Source organism: Lithobates pipiens, unplaced genomic scaffold, assembly GCF_037356315.1.
Source record: "Lithobates pipiens isolate NorthernLeopardFrog02 unplaced genomic scaffold, aLitPip1_a1.2 Scaffold_28, whole genome shotgun sequence".
NCBI classification, from domain to species: Eukaryota; Metazoa; Chordata; class Amphibia; order Anura; family Ranidae; genus Lithobates; species Lithobates pipiens.
The window spans coordinates 19,576,028-19,602,750 of NW_027507789.1; the positions used below are offsets into that span (position 1 = coordinate 19,576,028).

General features: G+C 45.1%; 1 protein-coding gene across 1 annotated transcript in view; it reads left to right on the top strand.

The window, feature by feature from the left end:
- Positions 1-26,723, top strand: part of SLC25A10 (solute carrier family 25 member 10) — a 47,786-nt gene that overhangs the window by 1,947 nt on the left and 19,116 nt on the right. The window contains exons 2-3 of the mRNA XM_077458839.1: positions 21,522-21,641; positions 23,417-23,531. Coding sequence (XP_077314965.1) covers positions 21,522-21,641; positions 23,417-23,531 — 235 coding nt within the window. The remainder of the gene's footprint in view (positions 1-21,521; positions 21,642-23,416; positions 23,532-26,723) is intronic.

The following is a 26,723-nucleotide window of genomic DNA, read 5'->3' on the forward strand; positions in this document are numbered from 1 at the left end:
ATTCAGAAATCCTTCAGTTTATAGTCCATGTAAAAAGATTATAGCAATGTGACCGGGTTGTGTAACCATAAAATGTCCATCCACCAATAGAAGCCTCCACGAGGGGATTAAAAGCAAAATCCAGCAGGAGCTCCAGAGTATAGAAGAGAAGAGAGGTGCCTCTAATATGTTGCTAAATGTTGTACCTTCATTAAGCCTCCTTTCACACTGGGGCGGGAGCGCCGCTATTTTTAGCGGCGCTTTACCGTCGTTTTAGCGGCGGTCTGCGGGTGCTAGCGGGGTGGTTTTAACCCCCGCTAGCGGCCGAAAAAGGGTTAAACCCGCCCGCAAAGCGCCGCTGCAGCGGCGCTTTGCCGGCGGTATTGCCGCGGTGTCCCATTGATTTCAATGGGTAGGAGCGGTTTAGGAGTGGTGAATACACCGCTCCTTCACTGCTCCAAAGATGCGGTTAGCAGGACTTTTTTCACCGTCCTGCCAGCGCATCGCTCCAGTGTGAAAGCCCTCCGGCTTTCACACTGGAGTTAAAGGGGCTGTTTTTTTTCAGGCGCTACACAGGCGCTATTTTTAGCGCTGTAACGCCTGAATACCGCCCCAGTGTGAAAGCAGCCTTAATGTAACCACATTGCTACACTTAGAGGCGCCTCTCTTCTCCTTTTATACTCAGTTGTGACATGACACTACTTGTATACCAAGTCCAAATTTATTAAAAAAATGTTTGTCTTGCAAAACGCTCAAACCTATTTTTTTTTTTTTTTTTTTTTTACTGTAGTATTATATAACATTCTGTATCCAATCAAATCTTCTAATGCAAGGACACATATACAGCACTCTGACCTCTACTGCAACCTATCATCATACCTGGGGGGGGGGGGGCACGGTGCTACATATAATATTACAATCTATAGCCGATCTCTGCAATTCCCTAATACAATGACCCCTATGCAGCACTCTGATCTCTACTGCAACCTGAGACCCGTGTGCACAGGGCGCATGAGTGCTATAGTATAGAAATCTATCCCATTCTGTGCAATCGGCTTATATTATTATTATTATTATACAGTATTTATATAGCGTCAACAGTAAAACTGTTTAGCCAGCAATATTAAGCAAAAATGAGTGCCACATCCAGCATTAAAAGAGAAGAAAATCCCCTTGTGGTGGACTTTTAATGGCACAATATATTAGGAGAGGTGATAAGGTTTTTGAGATTTCAAAATATTTATTTAGACAAATATAGAAAACAAAAAAACAAAGAATGTCTAAAGCGTTATCACCGTCAGATATATAATGAAATCTATAATTCTTGCACACAGTTGTAGATCTAATTAGGGCCGAAACAACTAATCGATTATGAAATTAATTGATTACTATTTTCATAATTGATTAATCGGCCACTAACATAATGCCATAAAAAAATTTTTTTTTTTTTTTTTATATATATATATATATATATATATATATATATATATATATATATATATATATATAAAAAAAATTAGCCCTTTTATATTACAAAGAGCAAATCGCTACTGTAAATAGTACTTTCAGTCCTCATAATAAAAAATGAACTCCTTACAGTAGCAATTATTTGCTCTTTTTGTACAAATTTTTAATTTTTTTTTTTAACCCCATTATGTTACTAAATATCTCAGGCCTGGGTCACACCTGTTTTTTTTGGTGCTTTTTGCAGCAACACACTACAGTTCATTTACATGGTTTCCTATGGAGCACGTTCACATCCATGATTTCTTCATCTGCTGCATATTTGGAAAAGACAAGGACTTATTTTTTTTTTTTTTTGGTTCAATATACTTCAATGGAGAAGCTGCAGAAAAACATGTTATCATGCATTTTTTGCGGCAATTTGTGTGTTTTTTTTTTTTTTTTTTTATCTGCCCAACAACAGATTGGCCAAAAAAAATATGTAAAATGCAAATTGCAGCAAAATTACTTTTTTTTTTTTTTTAAGGTTATTAACCGAAACAAATCGGCCAACTAATCGATTATGAAAATAATCGTTAGTTGCAGCCCTAGATCTAATGGCGGTGATAAAGTTTTAGAGGAGATTGTTGAATTTGCTGTCAGGCCGGGTATGTTGGGTGGGGAAGACGTACGCACAGTGGAGGTGTCCTCACGAATTGCATCGATCTTGTCTTTGAAGTGATTGGCAATCTCTTGGGCAGCGAGTGGGTGACAAAGCAGAGAGTTAAGGGTTGGGAAAGAGCCGACGGGGACTGGATGACAAGGTATTATTAATAAGAGAGACAAAGTAGGCTTGTTTGGCAGCATGGAGGCAGGAATTTGTATATTAGAAGGGTAGATTTATATAGGGTGAAGTCTTGCAGGCATTTGGTTTCACGCCACAGTTCTTCTAGTTTTGTCGGGGTTGTAACGGTCGAGGGCCTGATTCTGCATGTGCTTAGAGGAGCAAATGCATCTAGGGATGATGAGAGTAAACTGTTGTAGACAGAGGTGGTCAGGACAGGACGATGGGAGAGATGATGTCATATAGGTGGTCGGTAGCATAATAGAGAAGGGTTAAAGTGGTGAAAGTTCCTACAAGTAATTGTTTGCTGCTTGGAGGGATGGGTGGTCGGAGAAACTGATACAGTGAAACTTATGAGGTTGTGATCAGAGAGAGGAAAGGGGGTGTTGGTGAGGTTGCCAGGATTGCTCAGATGGGAGAATACAAGGTTAAGGGTATTACCATTGGAGTGAGTGGAAGTAAGTGTCCATTGGGTTAGGTCAAAAGATGAGGTTAAAGCGGTCCTCCACCCTGAAGTGGAAGTTCCGCTCATCTGATCCCCCCCCCCCCCCCCCTCCGGTGCCACAATCGCCACCTTTCAGGGGGGTGCAGTTACCTGGATAATCCAGGTATCTGCACCCACTTCCGGGACAAGACCGCCGCAGATGCCGCCCCCCCCCCCCCATTGTGTTCTGGGAAACGCACAGTTCCCAGGACGCAGCGGGGACCAGCAGAGATGAGCAGCGCGACTCGTGCATGCGCAGTAGGGAACTGGGCAGTGAAGCCGCAATGCTTCACTTCCCGATTCCCTGACAGGGGATGGCGGCGGGGGCAGCAGAGAGACGAGCGATTGCTCATCATCTGCCGCCGACATCGCTGGACCCTGGGACAGGCAAGTGTCAATTTATAAAAAAAAGTCCGCAGCTGCAATATTTAAATTATATATTTTTTTAAAGGTGCAGAACCGCTTTAAGTTGAGAAGTTTTAGCTGTAGTTGGGCTGTTAACATTGACAGGAATGTTGAAGTCACCAAGAATGATCGTGGGTACTTCAGAGGAGAGAAAGTAGGGTAGGCAGGCAGCAAAGTCATCAAGAAAGCGCGATACCGGTCCAGGAGGCCGATTAAATTGCTGAAGACCTTAGATAAATTGAAAACAGACGAATACAGTGCATCTTGATAGAGAGGGAAGGACTTAAAAGGTGCTTTGTGGGGATAGAAGGAATCCAACGCCACCTCCTTTCTGTCCGTTTGGTCTGGGGCGTCCAATGGAGGCCACCAAGGGAGAGGGCAGCAGGAGAAGCAGAGTCAAAATCTTGAAGCCGGGTTTCGATTATGACAAGTATGTTAGACCCCTTTCACACTGGGGTGTTTTTCCAGGCGCTTTAGCAAAAAAAATAAAAGAGAGCTTGAAAGAAGCCTCATCTGCAAGCCCAATGTGAAAGCCCAAGTGCTTTAAGAGCACTTTCACACTGCCAGCGCCCGAAAAACGCTGCTTAAACTAGTGGCGCTTTAACAGCGTTTTACTGTCAGATTTGCAGTGCATTTTGGCTGCTAGCGGGGCGCTTTTACCCCCTGCTAGCGGGCAAGAAAGGGTCAAAACCGCCAGCGGTATGCTGCAATAGCGGCGTTTTGCCGGCGGTAACGCAGGGCTGCCCCATCGATTTCAACAGTGGAGGAGTGGCGAGTTCACCACTCCAAAGAAGCTGCTGGCAGGACTTTTCCTGACGCCCTGCCAGCACACCGCTCCAGCGTAAAAGCCCTCGGGGCTTTCACACTGGAGTGAGTGGAGCAGCAGTTTAAGGGCGGATTGCAGGCGCTATTTCTAACCCTATAGCACCTGCAAAACACCCTCGGTGTGAAAGGGGTCTTAAGCGCCTGAAAAACGCTCCCAGTGTGAAAGGGGTCTTACAGCCATGAGCGATGAAGAGGTCACGTACGGATGTTGGCTTGTTACAGATGGAGCGGGCGTTCCAAAGGGCGCATGAGATTGGTGGGCTACTTTGAGGAAGCAGGGGGGGGGGGATAGAAATTAAACTGAGGGGGCTGCGGTGGTTGCCAGGGGAGGAGGAGGAGGAGGGGGTATTGGATATATGGCTGGCAGTTGGAAAATGGCGGACCAGGATTAGGAGAAACGTCACCTGAGACTAGGAGGAGGGTGAGGAGGGCATGATGGGAGTGGGATGTCCATAAGCGCCCATGTCTAATGGCCCTGGAGTTTTATGTCAACCTGTGGGTGCAGGAGATGATGGGTGCAGTAGTTGTTGGGAGAGGGTGATATTTGCATGCTGGAGGGGTAGAGTAAGGATAATTTGAGGATAGAAGACGCCGATGTGAGGCGCATGTTAGTGGATGGAGAGTGGGAATCTGGCTTCATGTATAATGTCAAATGCTGGTTTGCTTGCCGTCCTTCATCCAGCTCTTATGAAAGAGCCATATTGTCTGCACCCCCCCATAGGCTGCTTTACATTTAGGCCTCATGCACACGGACGTTTTTACAGCCGCTTTTTTGAGCTTTTTTTGCAGCTTAAAAAGGCCTGTCCATGTTAGTCTATGGCTTCATGCCCACCTAGGCGTTTTTGAGCTGCAAATGGCATAGGCGTTTTTAAGCTGTAAAAAAAACCCAGGACCAGTGGGTTCCGTTTCTTGGAGCTAGAGCTGTAAAAACGCGAATCGTGCAAAAACGCGCAAAAACGTGCAACATATTTTCTTTGTTTTCTGAGTGCTATAGCCAAGAGATGTGTTTCTTAAAAAACGCTACTTAACGCTAACGCTAAAAAACGCGCAAAAACGCCAATGCAAAACGCGGTAAAAATCACGTTTTTTAATGACGATTTTTCCAGGCATCGGAGCTAGCTTTGCAGCCAGTTTTTTAAAACGTCCGTGTGCATGAGGGCTTATAGGGAGACTGAGCAGGCATGCATTTCTCAATTGGTCATTATGGGGTCTGATTGGAGACACCTGAATATGGGAGAGGAGATGTCCAATAGCAGACCAGCTACAGACACAGGCTGGGGTTGGGTCGTTAAGCTAATTAACTCTTTTGATCACTCAAGTCAAATGGGGTTGAGAGTCGATCACCAGTGAGGTTGCTATTGCAGTGTGTTTGTTATGGAGATGGCATTACATAAAGATACGGCAGCAGAAAACATTTACCAAAAATGATGGCACAGCATTGTCAGATCGTTCAGCAGAGTAGAGCGTAGGGATGGAGAGAAGATGATATCTAATATGACACCAATACAGCACTCTGATCTCTACTGCAACCCGTCATCATGCATGGGGCACAATTGCTACATATTATTATAATAATAATATATCACATTCTGTATCCAATCTCTGCAATTAGATCTTCTAATGTAATGACACCAATACAGCACTTTGATCTCTACTGCAACCTGTCATCACCATACATAGGGAGGCAGGAGTGCTACATCATCATAATAATATAAATTAATGCATTCTATATTTGATCTCTGCAATTCTCTAATACAATGACGCCTATGTAGCACTGTGATCTCTACTGCAACCCGAGACCTGTCATCATCATACATGGGAGGCATGACTGCTACTAATCCATCACATTCTGGGTGTGATCTCTGCAATCGGCTTCTCTAATACATAGACACTCTGATCTCTACTGCAACCTGTCATCATCAATGGGGGGGGGGCCGGGGGGATTATGAGTTCTATGTATAATAATATATCACTAGGGATGAGCTCAGGCGTGTTCGCATGCTCCACGTGCAGAGCCAGCCAGCAATTTGGCGCAGTGCTGCGCTAATCACAGGCAGTGAGACATTGCCCGATCTCTGCAGCCGCGCATCGGGGCAATGTCTCACTGCCTGTGATTAGCGCAGCACTGCGCCAACTTCCTGGCTCTGCACGCAGGCTGTGCGAACACGTCGCAGCTCATCCTTGTATATCGCATTTTGTATCTCTGCAATTAGCTCTTCCCATACAATGACACACAAATTTCGACTGCAACCCATCACCATGCATGAAGACTACTAATATATCACATCCTGGGTGTGATCTCTGCATTGAGCTCTTCTAATGACACCGATCAGTCTACAGCACTCTGATCTCTACTGCAGCCTTTTCCGTTTTTTTCTTATTTTAATTTTTTTTATTTACACGCATATAACCTTTAATGGCTTCCCAGTCTTAGTCCGTAGGGTTCAATATTGAGTTGGCCCGCCCTTTGCAGCTATAACAGCTTCAACTCTTCTGGGAAGGCCGTCCACAAGGTTTAGGAGTGTGTCTATGGGAATGTTTGACCATTCTTCCACAAGCGCATTTGTGAGGCCAGGCACTGATGTTGGACGAGAAGGCCTGATCCGCGATCTCCACTAGAATTCATCCCAAAGGTATTCTGTTGGGTTGAGGTCAGGACTCTGTGCAGGCCAGTCAAGTTCCTCCACTCTAAACTCTCTCATCCATGTTTTTATGGACCTTGCTTTGTGCACTGGTCCAAATCGTTTGGTGGAGGGGGGATTATGGTGTGGGGGTTGTTTTTCAGGGGTTGGGCTTGGCCCCTTAGTTCCAGTGAAAGGAACTCTAAAGCCCCATACACACTATCAGATTTTCTGCTGAGTTTTTTTCCTTCAGATTTACCAAAACCATATAATATGAGGTCAAACCTTAGGAGTTTCAATTTGTGTGTAATCAGGCAGGCCCTTCTACTACATGGTTTTGGTAAATCTGAAGATAAAAATCAGCAGAATATCTGATAGTGTGTATGGGGCTTTAAGGAGTCAGCATACCAAGACATTTTGGACAATTTCATGCTCTCAACTTTGTGGGAACAGTTTGGGGATGGCCCCTTCCTGTTCCAACATGACTGCGCACCAGTGCACAAAGCAAGGTCCATAAAGACACCGATGAGCGAGTTTGGGGCAGAGGAACTTTACTGACCTGCCCAGAGTCCTGACCTCAACCCCCCATAGAACACCTTTTGGAATGAATTAGAGTGGAGACTGTGAGCCAGGCCTTCTCATCCAACATCGGTGCCTGACTTCACAAATGCGTTTCTGGAAGAATGGTCAAACATTCCCATAGAGACACTCCTAAACCTTGTGGACGGCCTTCCCAGAAGAGTTGAAGCTGTTATAGCTGCAAAGGGTGGGCCAACGCAATATCAATGACGCCTTCATGTCTACAGAACTCTGATCTCTACTGCAACAATGTGATGACACGTGGTATGATTAGCACATAGGTGTATAGTGACATCTGCAGTCATCTGATGAATAGTCACCTTCCAGAGTTCAGTAACCTGTCAATGTTGGTGTGACTGCACATAAGATAGTTGCTATCTATCTGTCCATATCTATCCATCCATCCATCCATCCATCCATAGCTCTCTATCTGGATGGATACGGGAGAGAGAGAGATAGAGAGATAGGTCTATCTCTCATATCATATGGATGAATAGATATAGATAGATATGTCTATTTATCTATCCATTTTAGATTGTAAGCTCTGACGAGCAGGGCCCTCTCATTCCTCTTGTACCAAATTGTACTGCAAGTGTACTGTCTGCCCTCATGTTGTAAAGCGCTGCGCAAACTGTTGGCACTATATACAAATCCTGTATAATAATAATAATAATAATAATATGAAAGATAGACCTATTTCTTTATCTATTTGGATGGATAGATAGACATGGATAGAGAGATAGATAGATCTATCTATCTATCTATCTATCTATCTATCTATCTATCTATCTATCTATCGCTATCTATGTCTATCTATGTAATGCTACATTCACCCGGATATTTTTCTCCAGGGTGAATGGCGGCGGGAGGAATCTGATCCCTGTAGCCGTGTTTGACACATGTGAGCGTCTAGCCGAGTCCTGTACACTTCAATGACAGGTTGTCAGCGGTCATATCTATTCGCACAGTCAGAGTATACCTGCAGTGATTGGCGACTGTGCGAACAGCCACAAAATGCTGCGGCCGCCGCCATCGTGTCATTGCAGTGTACAGGGCACAGCGGCCCCAGCAGGCCATCAAGGTGTGTGCAGACATTTACAACCGTCAACCAGAATCTACTGAATTATGCCAAAGGACACCCCTGACTACAACTATACAGACATGTGAATGTAGTCTGCCTGTCTATGTCTGTCTGTCCTGCATATGACTTGAATGCATTAAAGTGGTTGTATAGTCTATTTTTTTTCACTTTAAGACCCCTTTCACACCACACCGCCCATAGCGTCGGCAGTAAAACGCCGCTATTTTTAGCGGCCCTTTACCGCCGGATTTGCAGGGCATTTCAGCCGATAGCAGGGCGCTTTTACCCCCGCTAGCGGCCAAGAAAGGGTTAAAACCGCCAGCAATACGCCGCAATAGCGGCGTTTTGCAGGCGGTATTACAGCGCTGCCCCATTGATTTCAATGGGGAGCAGCGGTGGAGGAGCGGTAAACACACCGCTCCTTCACCGCTCCAAAGAAGCTGCTGGCAGGACTTTTCCCTGACGTCCTGCCGCTCCGGTGTGAAAGCCCTCGGGGCATTCACACTACAAACAATGGTGCAGCTTTTTTAGGGCGGATTGCAGGCGCTATTTCTAACGCTATAGCGCCTGAAAAACGCCCTGTGTGAAAGGGGTCTTACCTACAGGTGAGTCTATAATAAGGATTACCTGTAGGTAAAAAAAAAAAAAGTCTCACCTGGCAATGAGCGTCAGACTGCAGCGGCGCATGCACACAGGGGTTTCTCGGCTGGAAGCCCGGCAGACGCCGGACCCTGTGGGAAGGAAATCTCCTGCGTGGGAGTGACGATATCGCGGCTCCGGCCATTCACAGCGCCGGTCCCACGATATCCGGAAGACACGCAGGGGGATCATGTCAGCTCCCTCGCGTGGATCGGGGCGAGATGTCGGGGCCTCGTTCTAAGGTAAGTATTTCATAATGAGCTAGTATGCAGTGCATACTAGCTCTTCATGCCTTTTCCATTGCAGGTATGAAAAAAAATAATAATAATTTCAACGGGTTTTCTACCGCTTTAACCTAACAGAGTTCAGTATCATGCCATTGATATAGACTGTATGCGGTGACTACATGTGCCCTCACCTCTACAATGACCTCTAATGCATTACTTCCTGGAGGTGTTCTGTACTCTGCACTGACATGTTATTCATCATATCACTTCCATTCATATTATTGGGTTTAAAGTGATTGGTATAAAAAAAAAATTAACTTTACAAACAAGTTATGCTAACCTGTTTTGTGTAATAGTTTGCACAGAGCAGCCCCAATCCTTTTATTCTCGGGTCCACCTCCAGCGATCCAGCTCCCATAGCAAGACGCTTACTATGGAAGCACCAGTGCATGCTCGCAATGGCCCCCGAAACTCTTCTGGGGTGCTCCGGTGACTCTGCCCGCTCCTCCTCTTCTGTGTCTGCCCCACTAACAGGCCGATGCACAGGCTCGATCCTGAGCTGGGCTGTGTGCGTCTATTGATACAAACAGCACAGCTTGGCCCTGCCCCCTGCTCTCTCTTAACTGGCTGTGATCAACAGCAGCAGGAGCCAATGGCCGCTGCTGCCTCCATGTCCAGGGAGGAGAGAGCTACTGAATCAAAATTGGGCTGGGATAAGTATTTTTGGGAGGGGAGAACTGGGAGATATCTGACTATGGATGGTTTTTGCCTTCATGCATGGGATGCAATAAGATATCTTTAAAAAAAAATAAAAATAAAAATAAAACCTTACTCCTTTATAAGCACTTTAATAAAGCAAAAATTACATTCATGATCTGTATTGCATAGTTACCGTGTGTGTATAAAATATAAATTATAATAAAAACTTATTATTATAAAATATATAGTGTGTGTGTGTGTATATGTATGTGTGTGTGTGTGTATGTATGTATATATATATATATATATATATATATATATATATACATATATTTGTGTGTGTGTGTGTGTGTATATATAATACATATATTTGTGTGTGTGTGTGTGTGTGTGTGTGTGTATATATATATATATATATATATATATAAATTTTAATGTATATTTTGTTTTTTATATATAAATAATTTTAATTTATTTATATTTTGATATATATTTTATATTGGATTTATATATAATAATTAGATTTATATATAATTATTTATATTTTGTAATATATATTATGTCGTTTGTTTTTTTTTCTTTTCTGTCTGACATCTGAGTTAAACTCTACACATACTGTACCTTACCTCTTTGCCAACTAAAAGTGTAAAGTACTCAATCAATATACATCCTGTAAATGTCACGTCCATTGATATTAATGGATATAATAAAACAATAATGATCATTATTTAGTCATACAAAGCACAAAGTGCACTGATAAGCCAATCAGAACTCGCTGTTTACTATAATGACCGTAGCAAATCGCCAATATTTGATCTGGCCACCATCGGGCTAACATCTAGTGATGAGGAGAGCGACCTGCATGCGGTCCAACTGATGTCAGTGGTGGGCTGAGTCAGCAAAGGGCCCCCTTTGCGAGAATATTTTTGCACCCCTCCCCCCCCCCCCCATTTAATTAGGGTGAACAGTTAGGGTATCATTCTATAAGTTCATCTAGAAGCAAGTCATGTTCGTTCAGGGTTTTCTCTTTTTATTTTTTTATTTTTTATTTTTTTTACTACTTAAAAAAACAAAAAAAAATAAAATCAAGCTTAATTATTTTTCCAACATTAAATGAGTAGTAAATCGCTGCTAAAATAAAAATTAAAGTGGGCCCCCCCTGCAGGGTAAATTGGAATGCACCAGCATGTTATGAAGGACTTGCCTGTGGCAATGACGTCACTCCCGTGTAGCGCTGTCCCGGATCCCGGTGCTGTCCTCTTCACACAGTCTTCCTTTCCAGGTTCGCAGGTTCCGGTGTTCTGCCGTATAGTGTCCAGCCATGAAATAGTGTCCGCCCCGTACTGCGCATGCGCAGTACGGAGCAGACGATGCTTCGTAAAATTACCGAAGCTGAACGGCGCCTGCGCCGTGAGTGGAGGTGGTAGCCCCACCATCCAAGCGGACATAGGGTTGTGAGTATTAAAGGGCCCCTCGCGGGCGAGCTTCGCTCGCCACGATTCGGGCTCGGCCTCGCTGCGCTTGGCTCTTTTTTATTCCTACTCTATGTCCACTTGGATAGTGGGGATAGAACCTGGACTCACGACGCAGGCGCCGTTCATCCTCGGCAGTTTTCAGAATCTGTGTTGCTGTGTACTGCGCATGCGCAGTACACAGCAGACACTATCCGATGGAGGACGTTATTAGACAAGACACCGGCTGTATGAATAGCCACGCTGATGTCACTCCCACGCATGCACGCAGGAGCCCTCGGACCCGACGCGGTGCTCTGAAGGTACGGCCGCGGGTATGTCGTCCCTTCAGAGAGAATGCACCAATGAGGTCACTGGTAGCGTCCCTTGTGAATATTTCCTAAACGGTGCAAGTTCAGGAGGTCTTCATTGTCCCTTCAGGTAATCCTTATTATAGGCCTACCTGTAGGTACAAGTCCACAAGTGGAGTTTACCTTCACTTTAATTACGAAGTAATAATGGAACCCGTTCCTGTTTCACCAGTTCCTGCAGAGATGGTGAAATTGCTTCTTGTACATGCCTGCCGATAGGACAAAGGAATGTCCCGAATTTCCATGAGAACTCAAGTACTTCACTTTCTAGCTCTTCTTTAGGGACCCGGCACAGGTGAGCTTGTTAGAACTCGAGATCTTACAGTAAGTTCTCCTATCCTTGTGAGTGTGTCAGAAGTGGGGAAACTGGATTTTTTTTTTTTAAGTGGAGCGATCACTATATGCAGTCAGTTTTATTCTTTATTAAAAAATACTGTAGGAAGACCCAAGTGGAGAATGGCTGATCTTCCTTGGGTAATATGTTACATGAGGCTAGTAGAGAGCAGTTTGAATGACAATTGCACGGTCATGCAACACTGTACCCAAACTAAATTTTTATCTTTTTTTTCTCCCCACAAACTGAGCTTTCTTTTTTGTTTGTTTTTTTAATTCCTTTTTGCTAAAAAAAAAAAAAAAAATGTAATTTCTTTTTAATTTATTTTTGCTAAACAAATACAATTTTTAATTTTCTTTTTCATTTCTTTTTGCTAAACAAAAAAAATGTATTTCTTTAATTTATTTTTGCTAAACAAATGTAATTTATATTTGCTAAACAAATAAAAAAATTATTTATCTATAATTTCTTTTTGCTAAACAAATAAAAAAAATTATTTATCTTTAATTTCTTTTTGCTAAACAAATAAAAATGTAATTTCTTTTTGCTAAACAAATAAAAAAAAAATATTTCTTTAAAGTGGTGTTGCCACCAAAAAATTAAAAGTGCTTAAAATTCGTAAAAAAAATAAAAAAGAAATTGGCAAAAAAAAAATTTTTTACTCACCTCTAAATACCGGTTGCTAGGGGGTCCCTCGTAATCTGCCTTCCTCATTGCCCAGGCTGGTGACATCACTTCCCCTCGCGCAGCACATTCACCTGGGACCTGTCATGTGTCCCAGGTGACTGTACGGCGTATCACGGCGCCCTGCGCCGCTCGCGCATGCGCAGTGGGTGCCCGGCTGTGAAGCCACAGCCGGGTGCCCACAGTATGCATGACGGCGCCGCGAGCGGAGCGGGGAGCGAGGGGGGGGCTTCGTTCCCCCGCATCGCTGGACCCTGGGGCAGGTAAGTGTCCGATTATTAAAAGCCAGCAGCTGCAGTATTTGTAGCTGCTGACTTTTAATTTTTTTTTTTTAGGGGGTACCCCACTTTAATTTATTTTTGCTAAACAAATAAAAATGTAATTTCTTTTTGCTAAACAAATAAAAAAAAGACTGAAAATTTTGAATAAAAAGTTTTTTCTTTTTGATTCTGTTTTAAAATTTTGTAAATTAAGTACGATTTTTTTTTTTTTTGCACTGCCAGTGTTTGGACACCTGCGCTAACGTAAAGCACAGATTTGGTAGAATTGGGTCGGGTACGTCCAGCTCGCGCAGTAAATAAATGTCATCTAGGCTGAGGACAAGACACCGCATTATTCGGGTTAATCGGGAACGTGCTGCGTCTATTTAAAGCCCATTTACATTTAACGGGTCGTTATCCCCTATGAATGCATGGTTGTGTTGCGGGGTCTGGCGCATCAAATCGGCTAATAAGTGCGGAAGTGCTAAGAGTTTAATTATAATAAGCGAGGGATGATCGTGGCGATCCGGGGGCTAGTCCAGTCTAGACAGCGGCGGGCAGTTTTCAGAACCCCGGGACGGTGATGTCGTTTGTAGCAGGAGGTGTGTCAGAATTTTTTTTTTTTTAGCACGTTCCCATCCGTTGTATTTTAGAGTAGCCCATTCATTTCAATTGGCACAAAAAAAAGTCACACCCACAATTTTTTTAACTTTTTTTTTTTTTTCTTTTAAACTGCACTGCACCAAAACGCATGTGTTTTGGTGGGTACGAACGTGCACGTGTTTGTAAATCTTAAGCTAGCTATACACTGTAATCTGAATTATATTTACCCAAATGATGGTTTAGGACCGGGGTCTCCATGCTTTCTAAACAGGGAGCCAGTTTACTGTCCCTCGGACTTTAGGGGGGCCGGACTGTTGCCTTTTGGGAGTAGAAAAGGTCCAGATGTAAGTGGCAATAAAGAATGCGCCATCTTTGGTGTCCGTGGGAGTGATTGTGTCCCATCATTGGTGTCATTGTGCCCAATTGTTGGTGTCATTGGGAGGAATTGTGCTCCTTTGTTGGTGTCATTGGGAGGAATTTGCTCCTTTGTTGGTGTCGGTGGGAGGAGTTGTGCTCCTTTGTTGGTGTCATTGGGAGGAATTTGCTCCTTTGTTGGTGTCGGTGGGAGGAGTTGTGTGTCTCATCCTTGGTGTCATTGGGAGGAATTGTGTCCCTTCACTGGTTTCAGTGGGAGGGACTTATGCCCCATTGTTGGTAACCGTAAATGAAATGGTGCCCCAAAAGGGCCTGATAAAAGCAAGCAGAGGGCCGCATCTGACCCCCGAGCTGCAGTTTGGAGACCACTCATTCAGGATTTCACACCTGATAAGCCATTCAATTTGTATCACATCAGGCCCTTGCATTACATAGTTTGTCGGTAGATTTGAGCCTCATTTCACACTAGATGCTGTGCACAATCACTGCAAATTCAATGTGGATTCTGCACTGCATCAAAATCGCAATCCATTCATTCTAACCAATTGTGAAGTGTATGTTCACGACACCCACCAATCGGTTTGCAAAATGCAGTGCGATTCACAGAATCGGATTGCATGGGTGTGAACACCCATGTGATCTGATTCTGGTTCCAGACAAAATAAATAAAGGGACTGCACTAGTTTCGTGCGAATGCGGTTCGGTTTTGAGCCATAGAAAACCATGGCTCAAATCACACCCATAGACGCCGCATGTAATTCACACAGGAATGTGCTGCGATTCCTGTGCGCATTGCATGTGCTGTCACCCACCACATCAGAGAAAGGGGGTTTGCCCCAGCTAGCTGACTAAGATGTTTGTGGACCACTTCCCGAGTACATATAATGAAAAAAATGGGTTTCCTCAAATTGGGATTTTAAACGGACTGCAAATGGTAATTGTAAAAAAAGTTACAAATTTATTTATAAATACAGTGTATATGTGTGTGTGTGTGTGTGTGTGTGTGTGTGTGTGTGTGTATAATATATAATATATATATATATATATATATATATATATATATATATATATATATATATATATATATATATATACCGTATATACTCGAGTATAGGCCGACCCGAATATAAGCCGAGGCCCCCAATTTACCCCCAAAAAAACTGGCAAACTTATTGACTCGTGTATAAGCCGAGGGTGAGACATGCCTGTCCATCCCTGTGTGTGTGTCCGTCCATCCCTGTGTGTCCGTCCATCCCTGTGTGTCCGTCCATCCCTGTGTGTCCGTCCATCCCTGTGTGTCCGTCCATCCATCCCTGTGTGTGTGTGTGTCCATCCATCCATCCATCCCTGTGTGTGTGTGTGTCTCCATCCATCCATCCATCCATCCCTGTGTGTGTGTGTCTCCATCCATCCATCCATCCATCCCTGTGTGTGTGTGTGTCTCCATCCATCCATCCATCCATCCATCCATCCCTGTGTGTGTGTGTCTCCATCCATCCATCCATCCATCCCTGTGTGTGTCTCCATCCGTGTGTGTGTGTGTGTGTGTGTGTGTGTGTGTGTCCAGCCTACCTTTGTCCCGAGCCTCCGTCCCGTGCCTTGCCTCCTTGCCTCCTTGCATCCGTCCCGTGTCGTGCCTTGCCTCCTTGCATCCGTCCCGTGTCGTGCCTTGCCTTGCCCCCGTCCCGTGCCGTGCCGTCCCGTGCCCTCTTCGTCGGCGGCCATTGTAAAGTTCAAAAGCTGCGCCGCCGCCTTCGCCTGTGATAGGCGGAACACTGAATTTCCCAGCAGCCTGTGTTCCGCCTATCACAGACGTCGTATCATCCTCGTCCGTAGTACGAGGATGATACGATGTCCGTGATAGGCGGAACACAGGCTGCTGGGAAATTCAGTGTTCCGCCTATCACAGGCGAAGGCGGAGCCGGAGGCGCGGCTTTTGAATAGAATGGCCGCTGTCTGTCTGCTCGACACGCTGATCGAGCGGGCAGACAGCGATGACTCGAGTATAAGCCGAGGGGGGCACTTTCAGCCTCAAAAAAGAGGCTGAAAATCTCGGCTTATACTCGAGTATATACGGTAATGTATATGTATGTGTGTGTATAATATATATATATATATATATATAATATAATATGTGTATATATAAATTTCTCTCTCAAGACGTAAATACAAAAATTCTAAGCGATAAAAGCAAAAGTTGGGGGCAAATATACAGCCAGTTAAAAGGGAGGCCCAAGAGCTGTCAACCGACAGACCGTCCAACGCGTTTCAAAAACACACAGTGTAGAACTTCTTCAGGGACTAAAAGGGCTTGACACTTGCAAAGCTGTAGCTTAAATCCCAACTCTAAGCATTCCACTGAACAGCAGAAATGGCTCAGGTGAAGAGTAGGTGGTCTGTCAGAGCCACGCATGGATAGCGGCCAGAGTGTCACGGACTGAGATGGTTCACATATGGCCAAGTAAGCACTTAAAAGGAGTGGATTTGGCTCGCAGTGGATTTCACCGCAACATATCTCAGATTTGCAGGGACTTCAAAAGGTAAAAGGTGTTTGTCATCGTCATCCAAAGGTGTATTATGTCAATAATTGATGCAGTCTTAGTCAGTGTTGCACCGATACCGAGTATTTGCACAAGTATCGTTACTCGTACAAGTGCACCGATACCTAAAACCGATACTTTCAGGCTCGGTTCTTTGAGCTGTCAGCAGGGTCTCCTCTGTTGACAGCTAAAGTGTTAAAGAAGTCAAGTAATTGGAGCTGTGGAAAAAAAAAAAACAGCTGGCAATGTTTATTAACAACATTGCTCAGCAGCTGAAACACTAAAATAAAAAACTTTTTTTTTTTTTTTTGTATCTTTTATCTTCATCTGCAGATCAAAGGGATGAACAAATGTTCCTCTGTTTAACCCCTTAATAACCCTTAATTTACTCAAATAGGCCTTAATTAAGCCTCTATATTAATTTAATAGATTAATTTAACTCTCTATTCATTTCATTTTTATAATCCTTTAACCACATGTCGACCAGCTGCCGCAGTTGTACTGTGGCAGAATGACACGGCTGGGCGAAACAACATTATGTAATGTCGCTTTGCCTCCGGCACGCACCCCCTGCTCGCTCCTCTCCTTGCTCCCGCGATCGCTCGGGGCACACGGAGAACCCGGAATGGTGTGTGTGTGTTTCCGCTTCTCTGAGGGGAGAACTGACAGATCATTTGTTCATACAGAGTATGAACAGCGATCTGTTCGTTTCCCTGTACAGTTCCCACCCCCCTTCAGTTAGGACACACAACCCCTTCACCGCCGGTGACATTTTTACAGTAATCAATGCATTTTTGATCGCTGTATTAATGCCAATGGTCCCAATTTTTTTTTTCAAAATTGCCACTTTTTTTTTTTTTTTTATAGTGCAAAAAATAAAAACCGCAGAGGTGATCAAATAGCACAATGTCGCACGAACGTGCAATTGTCAGTTGAAGTGACGCAGTGCTGAATCGTAAAAAGTGCTCTGGTCTTTGGCCAGCCAAATGGTCCGGGGCTGAAGCGGTTAATTATTATTTTCCTGTGTTTTTTGTTTTGTTCACGTCCATTTTGTAAATAACTTTTCAATGCTTTGTACCATTGCTGACAGCTGAAGTGAAAACAAAACGGTTGTGGTAGGTATCGGTAATTGGTATCAGTGAGTACTAAAAAAAAAATATCATTCCTCGTACTCGTAAAAAAATGGTATCGGTGCATCCCTAGTCTTCGTACATGCGCATCCACAAACCAAGTGCATAGGGGTCTATCTTATAGCTCAGGTCCTCACGTAGTCTTGCATAAGTGGTGGAATTGTGTGGCTCCTTCCGTCTGCCAGGTGAAAGGATTAGTGTGAACCCCGGCTAAAGGTGATTGTATAGTGTATGTTCACCATACACAATCAAATCTGTCCATACAATCAGTTTCAACTTCAGATCTGCCTAAACCGTGTCACATAAGCAGCCATCTAATTTATCTGATTTGCGGTGAATCGAATCGGACAAGCCCTTGTACTACATAATAGCTCTAAAGGGATCTTACAATCAGATTGTAACACATGTGGGGCTTTTGTTGAGAGATTGTATGATCAGGTTGCAGCCTATTTCATAACATCAATCGAGTTGAGTTTTAGCACGGTTGCTGTAACTTTTGGCCCTTTTGCTTCTTTGCCACGTCCAGTATGAATGAGTGCGTGCCATCTGCAGCGCCCCCCAGCTGGTGACACGTGACGTTTTGTTGGCACCCAATGAATGACTTCCCCCGCCCCCTCTCATCTTATTCTGTGTGGTTTTTTTTTTTTCTTGCATGGGGTCACAGGCCTGTTGGTCTCGCTGTGCCAAGCTCGTTAGGAGTGAGCTGCATTTGTAGCCTATTATTGGTGCAGATGTGGAACTCTCTGAAATTGGAGACCAGGCCAAATGCCCGGGGAAGTGGGACGAGGCATCGCCTTGAGATGGTTGGGGCACGTGTTGTGAGCTTTCAAGGACTTGTCATTGCAACAGCAGGGAGTGTTCATGTCATAAACTCTCGGAGTAAACTAAATGTACTGCGGAGCGTTTGCTTTGCAAGAGAAATGCCTTTTATCAAAGCTTTACTGAGGGCGCCAATGCGCTGGGAAGACGAACGTAAGGATGGTCACGTGACTTTTTGAGTGACGTACTCCTTCAGTATAGAGAGTGCCAAACACACACATACATGACAGCCGGTGAACCAAATTATCCATTTTCTCCAAATACGCAAATTTCTGGGCTCATTCATTATACCACGCAGTACGCATATTATCTGCATCATGGTGTGCATTGAAAACGCCTACTCCTATACGCTACCATGGTTGTTAAAATGCATTGCAGTGCTCACTTTTTTAGATACTTCTCTGCAAAAAGTTACTAGATTGTGATCCGCAGAATTGCCCCACCCTGGGATAGCAATGAGGAGACAAGCTAGCAGCACTATGGCTGGTTAGAATTCAGGTAGAGGTCTAGACAAGGGGCAGGCAAGAGTGGTCAGTGCCTAGGCAGGCAGCAGGAAAGATTAAGTGCCTACGCAGGCCAGAGGGATCAGTGTCTAGGCAGAGGTCGAGGCATGCAGCTGGCAATAGTAGCCAGTGTCAAAGCAGAGGTCAAGGTTATGTGGCAGGTAAAAGTAGTTGGTGTCCAGGCAGAGGTTGAGGCAGACAAGGAATAGCTGGAGTACAGGCCGAGTTCGAAGCAGGCAAGGTTAGTTCCTGTCCACATGGGTCTAGGTGGGCCAGCGTAGTCCGTGTCCAGGCAGGGGTCTAGGTGGGCCAGCGTAGTCCGTGTCCAGGCAGGGGTCTAGGTGGGCCAGCGTAGTCCGTGTCCAGGCAGGGGTCTAGGTGGGCCAGCGTAGTCCATGTCCAGGCAGGGGTCTAGGTGGGCCAACGTAGACCGTGTCCAGGCAGGGGTCTAGGTGGGCCAGCGTAGACCGTGTCCAGGCAGGGGTCTAGGTGGGCCAGCGTAGTCCGTGTCCAGGCAGGGGTCTAGGTGGGCCAGCGTAGTCCGTGTCCAGGCAGGGGTCTAGGTGGGCCAGGGTAGTCCGTGTCCAGGCAGGGGTCTAGGCGGGCCAGGGTAGTCCGTGTCCAGGCAGGGGTCTAGGCGGGCCAGGGTAGTCCGTGTCCAGGCAGGGGTCTAGGCGGGCCAGGGTAGTCCGTGTCCAGGCAGGGGTCTAGGCGGGCCAGGGTAGTCTGTGTCCAGGCAGGAGTCTAGGCGGGCCAGCGTAGTACATTTCCAGGCAGGGGTCTAGGTGGGCCAGCATAGTCCATGTCCAGGCAGAGGTCAAGGCAGGCCGGTGGGATAAGTAGTCAATGTCCAGGCCCAGGTTGAAGGCACGCAAGAGTAGTCAGTGTCCAAGCAGAGTTCGAGGCAGGTGGCATGCATGAGTAGTCTATGTGCAGACAGGCCAGTGGGATGTCCAGGCAGAGGTCAAGGCTAGCAGCAGGCAAGAGTAGTCAGTGTCTAGGCAGAGGTTGAGGCAGGAGGCATGCAATAGTGTATGTGCAGACAGGCCTGAGTGATAAGTAGTCAGTATCCAGGCAGGGGTCAGGGCTGGCAGCAGGCAAGAGTAGTCAGTTAGGACTAGGAGAAATCTCAAGCTTAGTATTAAGGTCGCCCTGGTAACACACCTACATCCAGGAAGTAACGTCAGGAACAGTCGCCCTTGCGTTCCATGTCTCCAGGAAGCACCAGAATCCATCGGCAGCGTCTTTTGGAGCCCAAAGCTGCATCGGTGGACCTGTATACACCTCTCCTTGGATGGGGATACTTGTAGTGCCACATGCTGCATGCTGATTTTTACTTCACCATTGTGAGTACCTGTCTGTCTGTTTTTTATTAAATGACCTTAATGCTACACTCAGATTGGCGCTTGTGCTTTCTCCCAGACTTCAAGTTGCTTCTTACTTGCCCACTGAGATGCCATATAGTGTGCAGCCAATTGATTTTTATGGACTTTTTGGACATTCCCTTGGTTTCAATTTGTTTCCAATTTGTTGTTATGTTGCCCAAACCACTTTCTATACCAGCTTTTAATATTCTAGAGCACCCCCTGTGACACGCTGGCTTCTACCTTTGCGCCAATGCTTAACCCCTTTTGTAAGAGTAGTCAGTGTCCAGGCAGCGGTCGAGGCAGGTGACAGATGCAAGTGTTTGGTGTCCAAGCAGGTCCATGGCAAGAGTAGTCGGTGTCCAGGCAGCGGCCGGGGCAGATGGCAGATGCAAGTGTTTGGTGTCCAAGCAGGTCCATGGCAAGAGTAGCAGGTGTCAAGGCAGGTGCAAGTGTTTGGTGTCCAAGCAGGTCCATGGCAAGAGTAGTCGGTGTCCAGGCAGCGGCCGGGGCAGATGCAAGTGTTTGGTGTCCAAGCAGGCCCGTGGCAAGAGTAGTCGGCGTCCGGGCAGGTAAGGCAGGCAGTTGTCAGAAACAAGGAGAGTTGGCAATGACAGGAGATGCAGGTTAAGACAGGCAACCTGGACCAATAAACTTAAAGGGAGAAAACGGCAATATCACAAACAAGATAGCTGGCAAGAAGTCCCAGCACCAGTCCCCACAAGGGAAGGAGTTTAAATATCCTCTTTGGCCCATGTGCACAACCAAAGGACGCATGGAATTGCACTCCTGAGATGCACCATGTATATGCTTACATGTTCTACCCACCATAGCCAAAAGCCCACAAACCAGCATGGACGCAAAAGCGGGGGGGGCCAACTCCATATTAGGTGGGTGGTCATAAAATGATGGTTGAGCGGAGGCATTGTATACACACGGAGATCTGGAATTCCGGTGAAGGAATTTGTGTTGCAGTCACAGTGAGTCAGCACAGTGCGATTGTGAAGTGGGTAGATCGGGTGATTGTCCTCTGTCTGAGAAGCAGGAAAACTTTTTAAGACATTGGCGGGGGAAGGTGTGTGTGGTGGGGGGGGGGGGAGGGTTGAATTTGCAGTGATGACCTTGTGTTTGAATAAGGAGGGGCGCCTCTGTGAATAAATGGCAGAAGATATGTTTGCAACCTTTGGCTCCCATTCTTCGGCAGAGAATCTATAAAATCTGATGCGCAATGTCACGTGACTCCCTTTGTTCCACTATCCAGGTACATCTGCAGACGCAGCAAGAGGTGAAGAAGAGAATGACTGGAATGGCAATTACTGTGATTAAGAATGACGGCTTTCTTGCGCTATACAATGGCCTGAGTGCATCCCTCTTCAGACAGGTAAACTGGGCGTGTATAAGAAAAATATAAAGTTTTGTGTGAGTAGATTAACCCAACGCCTGCGCAAAGGGGAATGATGCACTAATGGCAATATCTATAAATAAGAGCTGCACGCTCATCAATGAATAAACTGAAAAAAATTATTAGCTGTAAATAAAGTGCATGTGCGTTAGAGCTGCACGATTCTGGCCAAAATGAGAATCACACGTTTTTTGTTTTTTTCTTAGAATAAAAAGATCACGATTCTCGCGGCGTAAAATTTTTCACATTATACAAAAAGAATTGGGCTAACATATATATATATATAATTTTTTTTTTTTTTTTTTAGTAAAGACCCTAGAGAAGGGATATGCAATTAGCGGACTTCCAGCTGTTGCAGAACTACAAATCCCATGAGGCATAGCAAGACTCTGACAGCCACAAGCATGACACCCAGAGGCATGATGGGACTTGTAGTTTTGCAACAGCTGGAGGTCCGCTAATTGCAGATCCCTGCCCTAGAGAATACAACTTTTTTATATTGTTTGTTAATTATACTTTCTTTTTTTTTTTTTAGTTTGACACTTTTTTGAAAAATAATTTGATCGTTTTTATTCCTAATTGCAAGGAATGTAAACATCCCTTGTAATAGGAATATAACATGACAGGTCCTCTTTACAGTGAGATATTTGGTCAATAAGACCCCACATCTCACCACTAGGCTGGGAAGCCTGAAATAAAAAAATAAAAATAAAACGATCCTGGCTTCCCAGCCAAGGCGGCGCCATTTTTTTTTTTTTTTTTTTAATGCAGAGGCCGGGCGTGACTTCATAACATCGCGCCCGGCCTCCAACGATCATACAGGCTCCGGCAGACCAGATGATCAACATCTGGGGCCGGCGATTTTCGATCATATCGGTAAGTCGGAAGAAGCACCGGGGCGGTGGGGGCGGTCCCCTCTCGCCTCCTGTAAGAACGATCAAGTGGCAGAACAGTCGCTATGATCGCTCTTATGGTATAGGGCAGTGATGGCGAACCTTGGCACCCCAGATGTTTTGGAACTACATTTCCCATGATTCTCATGCATGCTGCAGTGTAGTAGAGCATCATGGGAAATGTAGTTCCAAAACATCTGGGGCGCCAAGGTTCGCCATCACTTGTATAGGGAATCACCGGCTGTGGTTATTTGAGCGAAACATGTTGGGTAAGATTGAGCGCAAACGCGTCACTTCCGCTTTCTCTAGAGCATCACAGCTCCCACCATCAATAAATGTAGACTGTATAGTGTTTGTGCAGTATTGCTGTTTTATTTAATTAGTCCTCTTTAGCATTCCCATACCGCTCTCTGCATGCACACTTTGCCTTCCTTCGGGACATGAAACCTCAATTACATGTCATTACACATATGAGCTTCTCTCAGGTGATCTCCCATTTCCATTGCCAGCTGCTATCCATATAACCTAGACCCACGGTGTTCTTCTGAGTAGGCTATATGTATATAGTCTAAAGTTTGAAGACATCTGACCATCATAGCTAGCTGTATGGCCACACGTAGGAGGACATCCCTCCAAACAATGGAGTTCAGGTGTCATCATTGAAGGTTGATGTTGATACTACGGTATGGAAAGATATTGTAGACAATTGTGCTCCTCCTTGTGGTAACCCTACTGAACACCTTTTGAGAAGCACGATTGGGAGTTGGATCTTCTCATCCAACATGGGATTCGAACCGATGTCCCTAGTGCTGTTAGGCAGAAGTCAGAATGTTTTATCACATTGCCCTTCTGTTCCCGCAGATCACATATTCCATGACTCGATTTGCCATCTATGAGACGGTGCGAGACAAACTGGCCCAGGACAGCAAGGCCCCCCTCCCGTTCTACCAGAAGGTTCTGCTGGGAGCATTTGGCGGTAAGAATGATAAAGTGAATTTCAGACCATTTTATGAGGAACCAATCAAAATTTGTGTATGGCTACATACACAAATAATACTTTCCCTTACCCCCCCAACCCCCCGATCAAGTCATTTTGTTTTCAAGAAAGAACCTCTTTTGAGAACCAGTGACAAAATTGGGTCTGCCTCGTTTGGTCTTTTGCTGAGAGATTGGTGGGAGGGTCCAGTGGGCTCCTGTCAGCGTTGCAGCACCCTACCTGAAATCTTCTTTCAGAATCGTTATATGAAAGAACACATCAGAGGTATCCCTTTAGACATGCATGCTCCTCCCTGCGGTTCTTTCTGCTGATTGATTGCTTGAGCATGCACATCTAAAGGGATGCCGAGGATGTGTTGTTTCATACAATGCTTATTGATGGCAGAGAAGGCTAATAGCTTGGGAGGCAAGGACAGTACAGATTGGGAAGGGCCGGGATTAATGATTGCAGGCAGGCTCAAACTAGCTGCAGCAGCTTCAAAGGGTTACAATGTGGAGATGCACGTTTTTAGGGAATTAAGAACAACCAGTTTCAGTACAGCAAAAGACTTGCTACCAGTATGGGGCATAAAAAAAGGTAAGGCTTTAAATGCAGCTACCATAAATACCTGCATCCGTCCTAATATTGGATGTGTGTATTCTTTGTTATTGTGTAATCTCCAGCATGCGGACCTGGAGTTGGAAAGGCTGCCCTGACAGCCAATCCGGCGCTGTTGCAGTGAGCTGTGTTAACAAACAGGTGGAGAGCAGAGGGAACACCTCTACAGTGTGTGTGCTGCTCCTTCACCATCCAATCAGAAAGCTGGGGGAGTGTCCAAGTGCTGTTGTAGCTGCAGTGGAGGTCCTTGTACTGTCTTGTCAGGTGATCACAAAACTGGCTGAACAGTAGAGTAGCCTAGATGTACCCATCCCTGATACCTGGTCTTATCTGGGGAAGCCTATTGGCTGGGCTACAATTTATAACCTTTTAACCCTTTGTTTCCCTGAGCTGGGAAACGTGACACAAGCGTGTGTACATGTGTATGCCGGGCAGCAGAAATATATTTTTGGTGGTTGGATCATTTTATTATCCTCCAGCTGCCGCCTAAACTCTACAGCCAGCTTAAAGGACTGAAAGACTAAGACGATCGTTGATGTATAGAGCAAAGGATTAGAAAGTTTAATATCTGTACTAATCCATTACCACAGTGACCTCCGAGCCCAAATCCCAGGGAGACTGAGAATTCGACCACGAAAGACCACACACCTAGGATTACACGCCCCGGTAATGACCGTCTACAGGCAGATCTTGAAATTTCACCCGCGGCACCAGTGAAGTGTGGGTGATGAAGGAGGAAGTAATTAGGTGATGGATTATTGGGCCTCATTCAGACACATGGCAGCCCTTGCTGCCCCCTCAGAAAAGTGTTTTGTGGTGGATTGCTTTTTCTTTTTAAAAATAAAAAATGTAAAACACCCCCATCCCTCTGTGCTCGTGTGCAGAAGCGAACGCATATGTAAGTCTTTCACGCATATGTAAACGATGTTCGCACCACACGTGTGAAGTATCACAGCAAATGTTATCGCGAGAGCAATTCTAGCGCTAGAACTCCTCTGTAACTTTAAACAGGTGACCTGTAAAACATTTTAAACCATTGCGTATGGATTTTTAAGTACCGCAGTTTGTCGCTGTTCCACGAGTGTGCGCACTTTTAAAGTTTGACATGTAAGGTATCTATTTACTCGGTGTAACATCTTTCATATTATATAAAAAAAATTGGGGTGTGTATATGGTGTATTTTTATTAATTTTTTTCCCCCAAAAATTGCGTTTAAAAAAAAAGCTGCGCTAATACTGTTTGACATAAAAATTTGCAATGAACGCTATTTTATTCCCTAGATTCTCTGCTAAAAATAATGTATAGAGTGCATCAGAAAGTATTCACAGCGCTCTACTTTTTCCACATTCTGTTGTTACAGCCAAAATGGAATAAATTCATTATTTTCCTCAAAATTCTACCAATAAAACCCCTTAATGACAACATTTAAAGTTTGTTTGAAACTTTTTCAAAGTTATTAAAAATAAAAAAATCCCATGTACAGAAGTATTCACAGCCTTTGCTCAATACTTTGGTGAAGCTCCTTTGGCACCAATTACAGCCTCAAGTCTTTTTGAGTATGATGTATGATGAGCATGATGTATGATGAGCATGATGTATGATGAGCATGATGTATGATGAGCATGATGTATGATGAGTAGGATGCTACAAGCTTGGCACTCTTATTTTTGGGCAGTTTCTTCCATTCTTCTTTGCAGGACCTCTGAAGCTCCATCAGGTTGGATGGGGAGTGTCGGTGCACAGCCATTTTCAGATCTCTCCAGAGATGTTCAATCGGGTTCAAGTCTGGGCTCTGGCTGGACCACTCAAGGACATTAAGGGTTGTCCCGTAGCCACTCCTTTGTTATCTTGGCTGTGTGCTTAGGGTCATTGTTCTGTTGGAAGATGAACCTTCACCCCAGTCTGAAGTTCAGAGGGCTATGGAGCAGGTTTTCATCAAGGATGTCTCTGTACATTGCTGCAATCATCTTTCCCTCAATCCTGATTAGTCTCCCAGTTTCTGCAGATGAAAAACATCCCCACAGCACGATGCTGCCACCACCATGCTTCACTGTAGGGATGATATTGGCCAGGTGATGAGCTGTGCCTGGTTTCCTCCAGACATGACGCTTGCCATTCAGGCCAAAGAGTTCAATTTTTGTATCATAAGACCAGAGAATTTTGTTTCTCATGGTCTGAGAGTCCTTCAGGTGCCTGTTGGCAAACTCTAGGCGGGCTGTCGTGCCTTTTACTGAGGAGTGTCTTCCGTCTGGCCTCTCTACCATACAGGCCTGATTGGTGGAGTGCTGCAGAGATGGTTGTTCTTCTGGAAGGTTCGCCTCTCTCCACAGAGAAATGCCGGAGCTCTGTCAGAGTGACCATCGGGTTCTTGGTCACCTCCCTGACTAAGGCCCTTCTCCCCCAATTGCTCAGTTTGGCCAGGCAGCCCACTCTAGGAAGAGTCCTGGTGATTCCAAACTTTTTCCAATTACAGATGATGGATGCTGCAGGTAATTTTTCTGTTGTACCCTTCCCCAGATCTGTGCCTCCATACAATCCTGTCTCTGAGGTCTACAGACAATTCCTTGGACTACA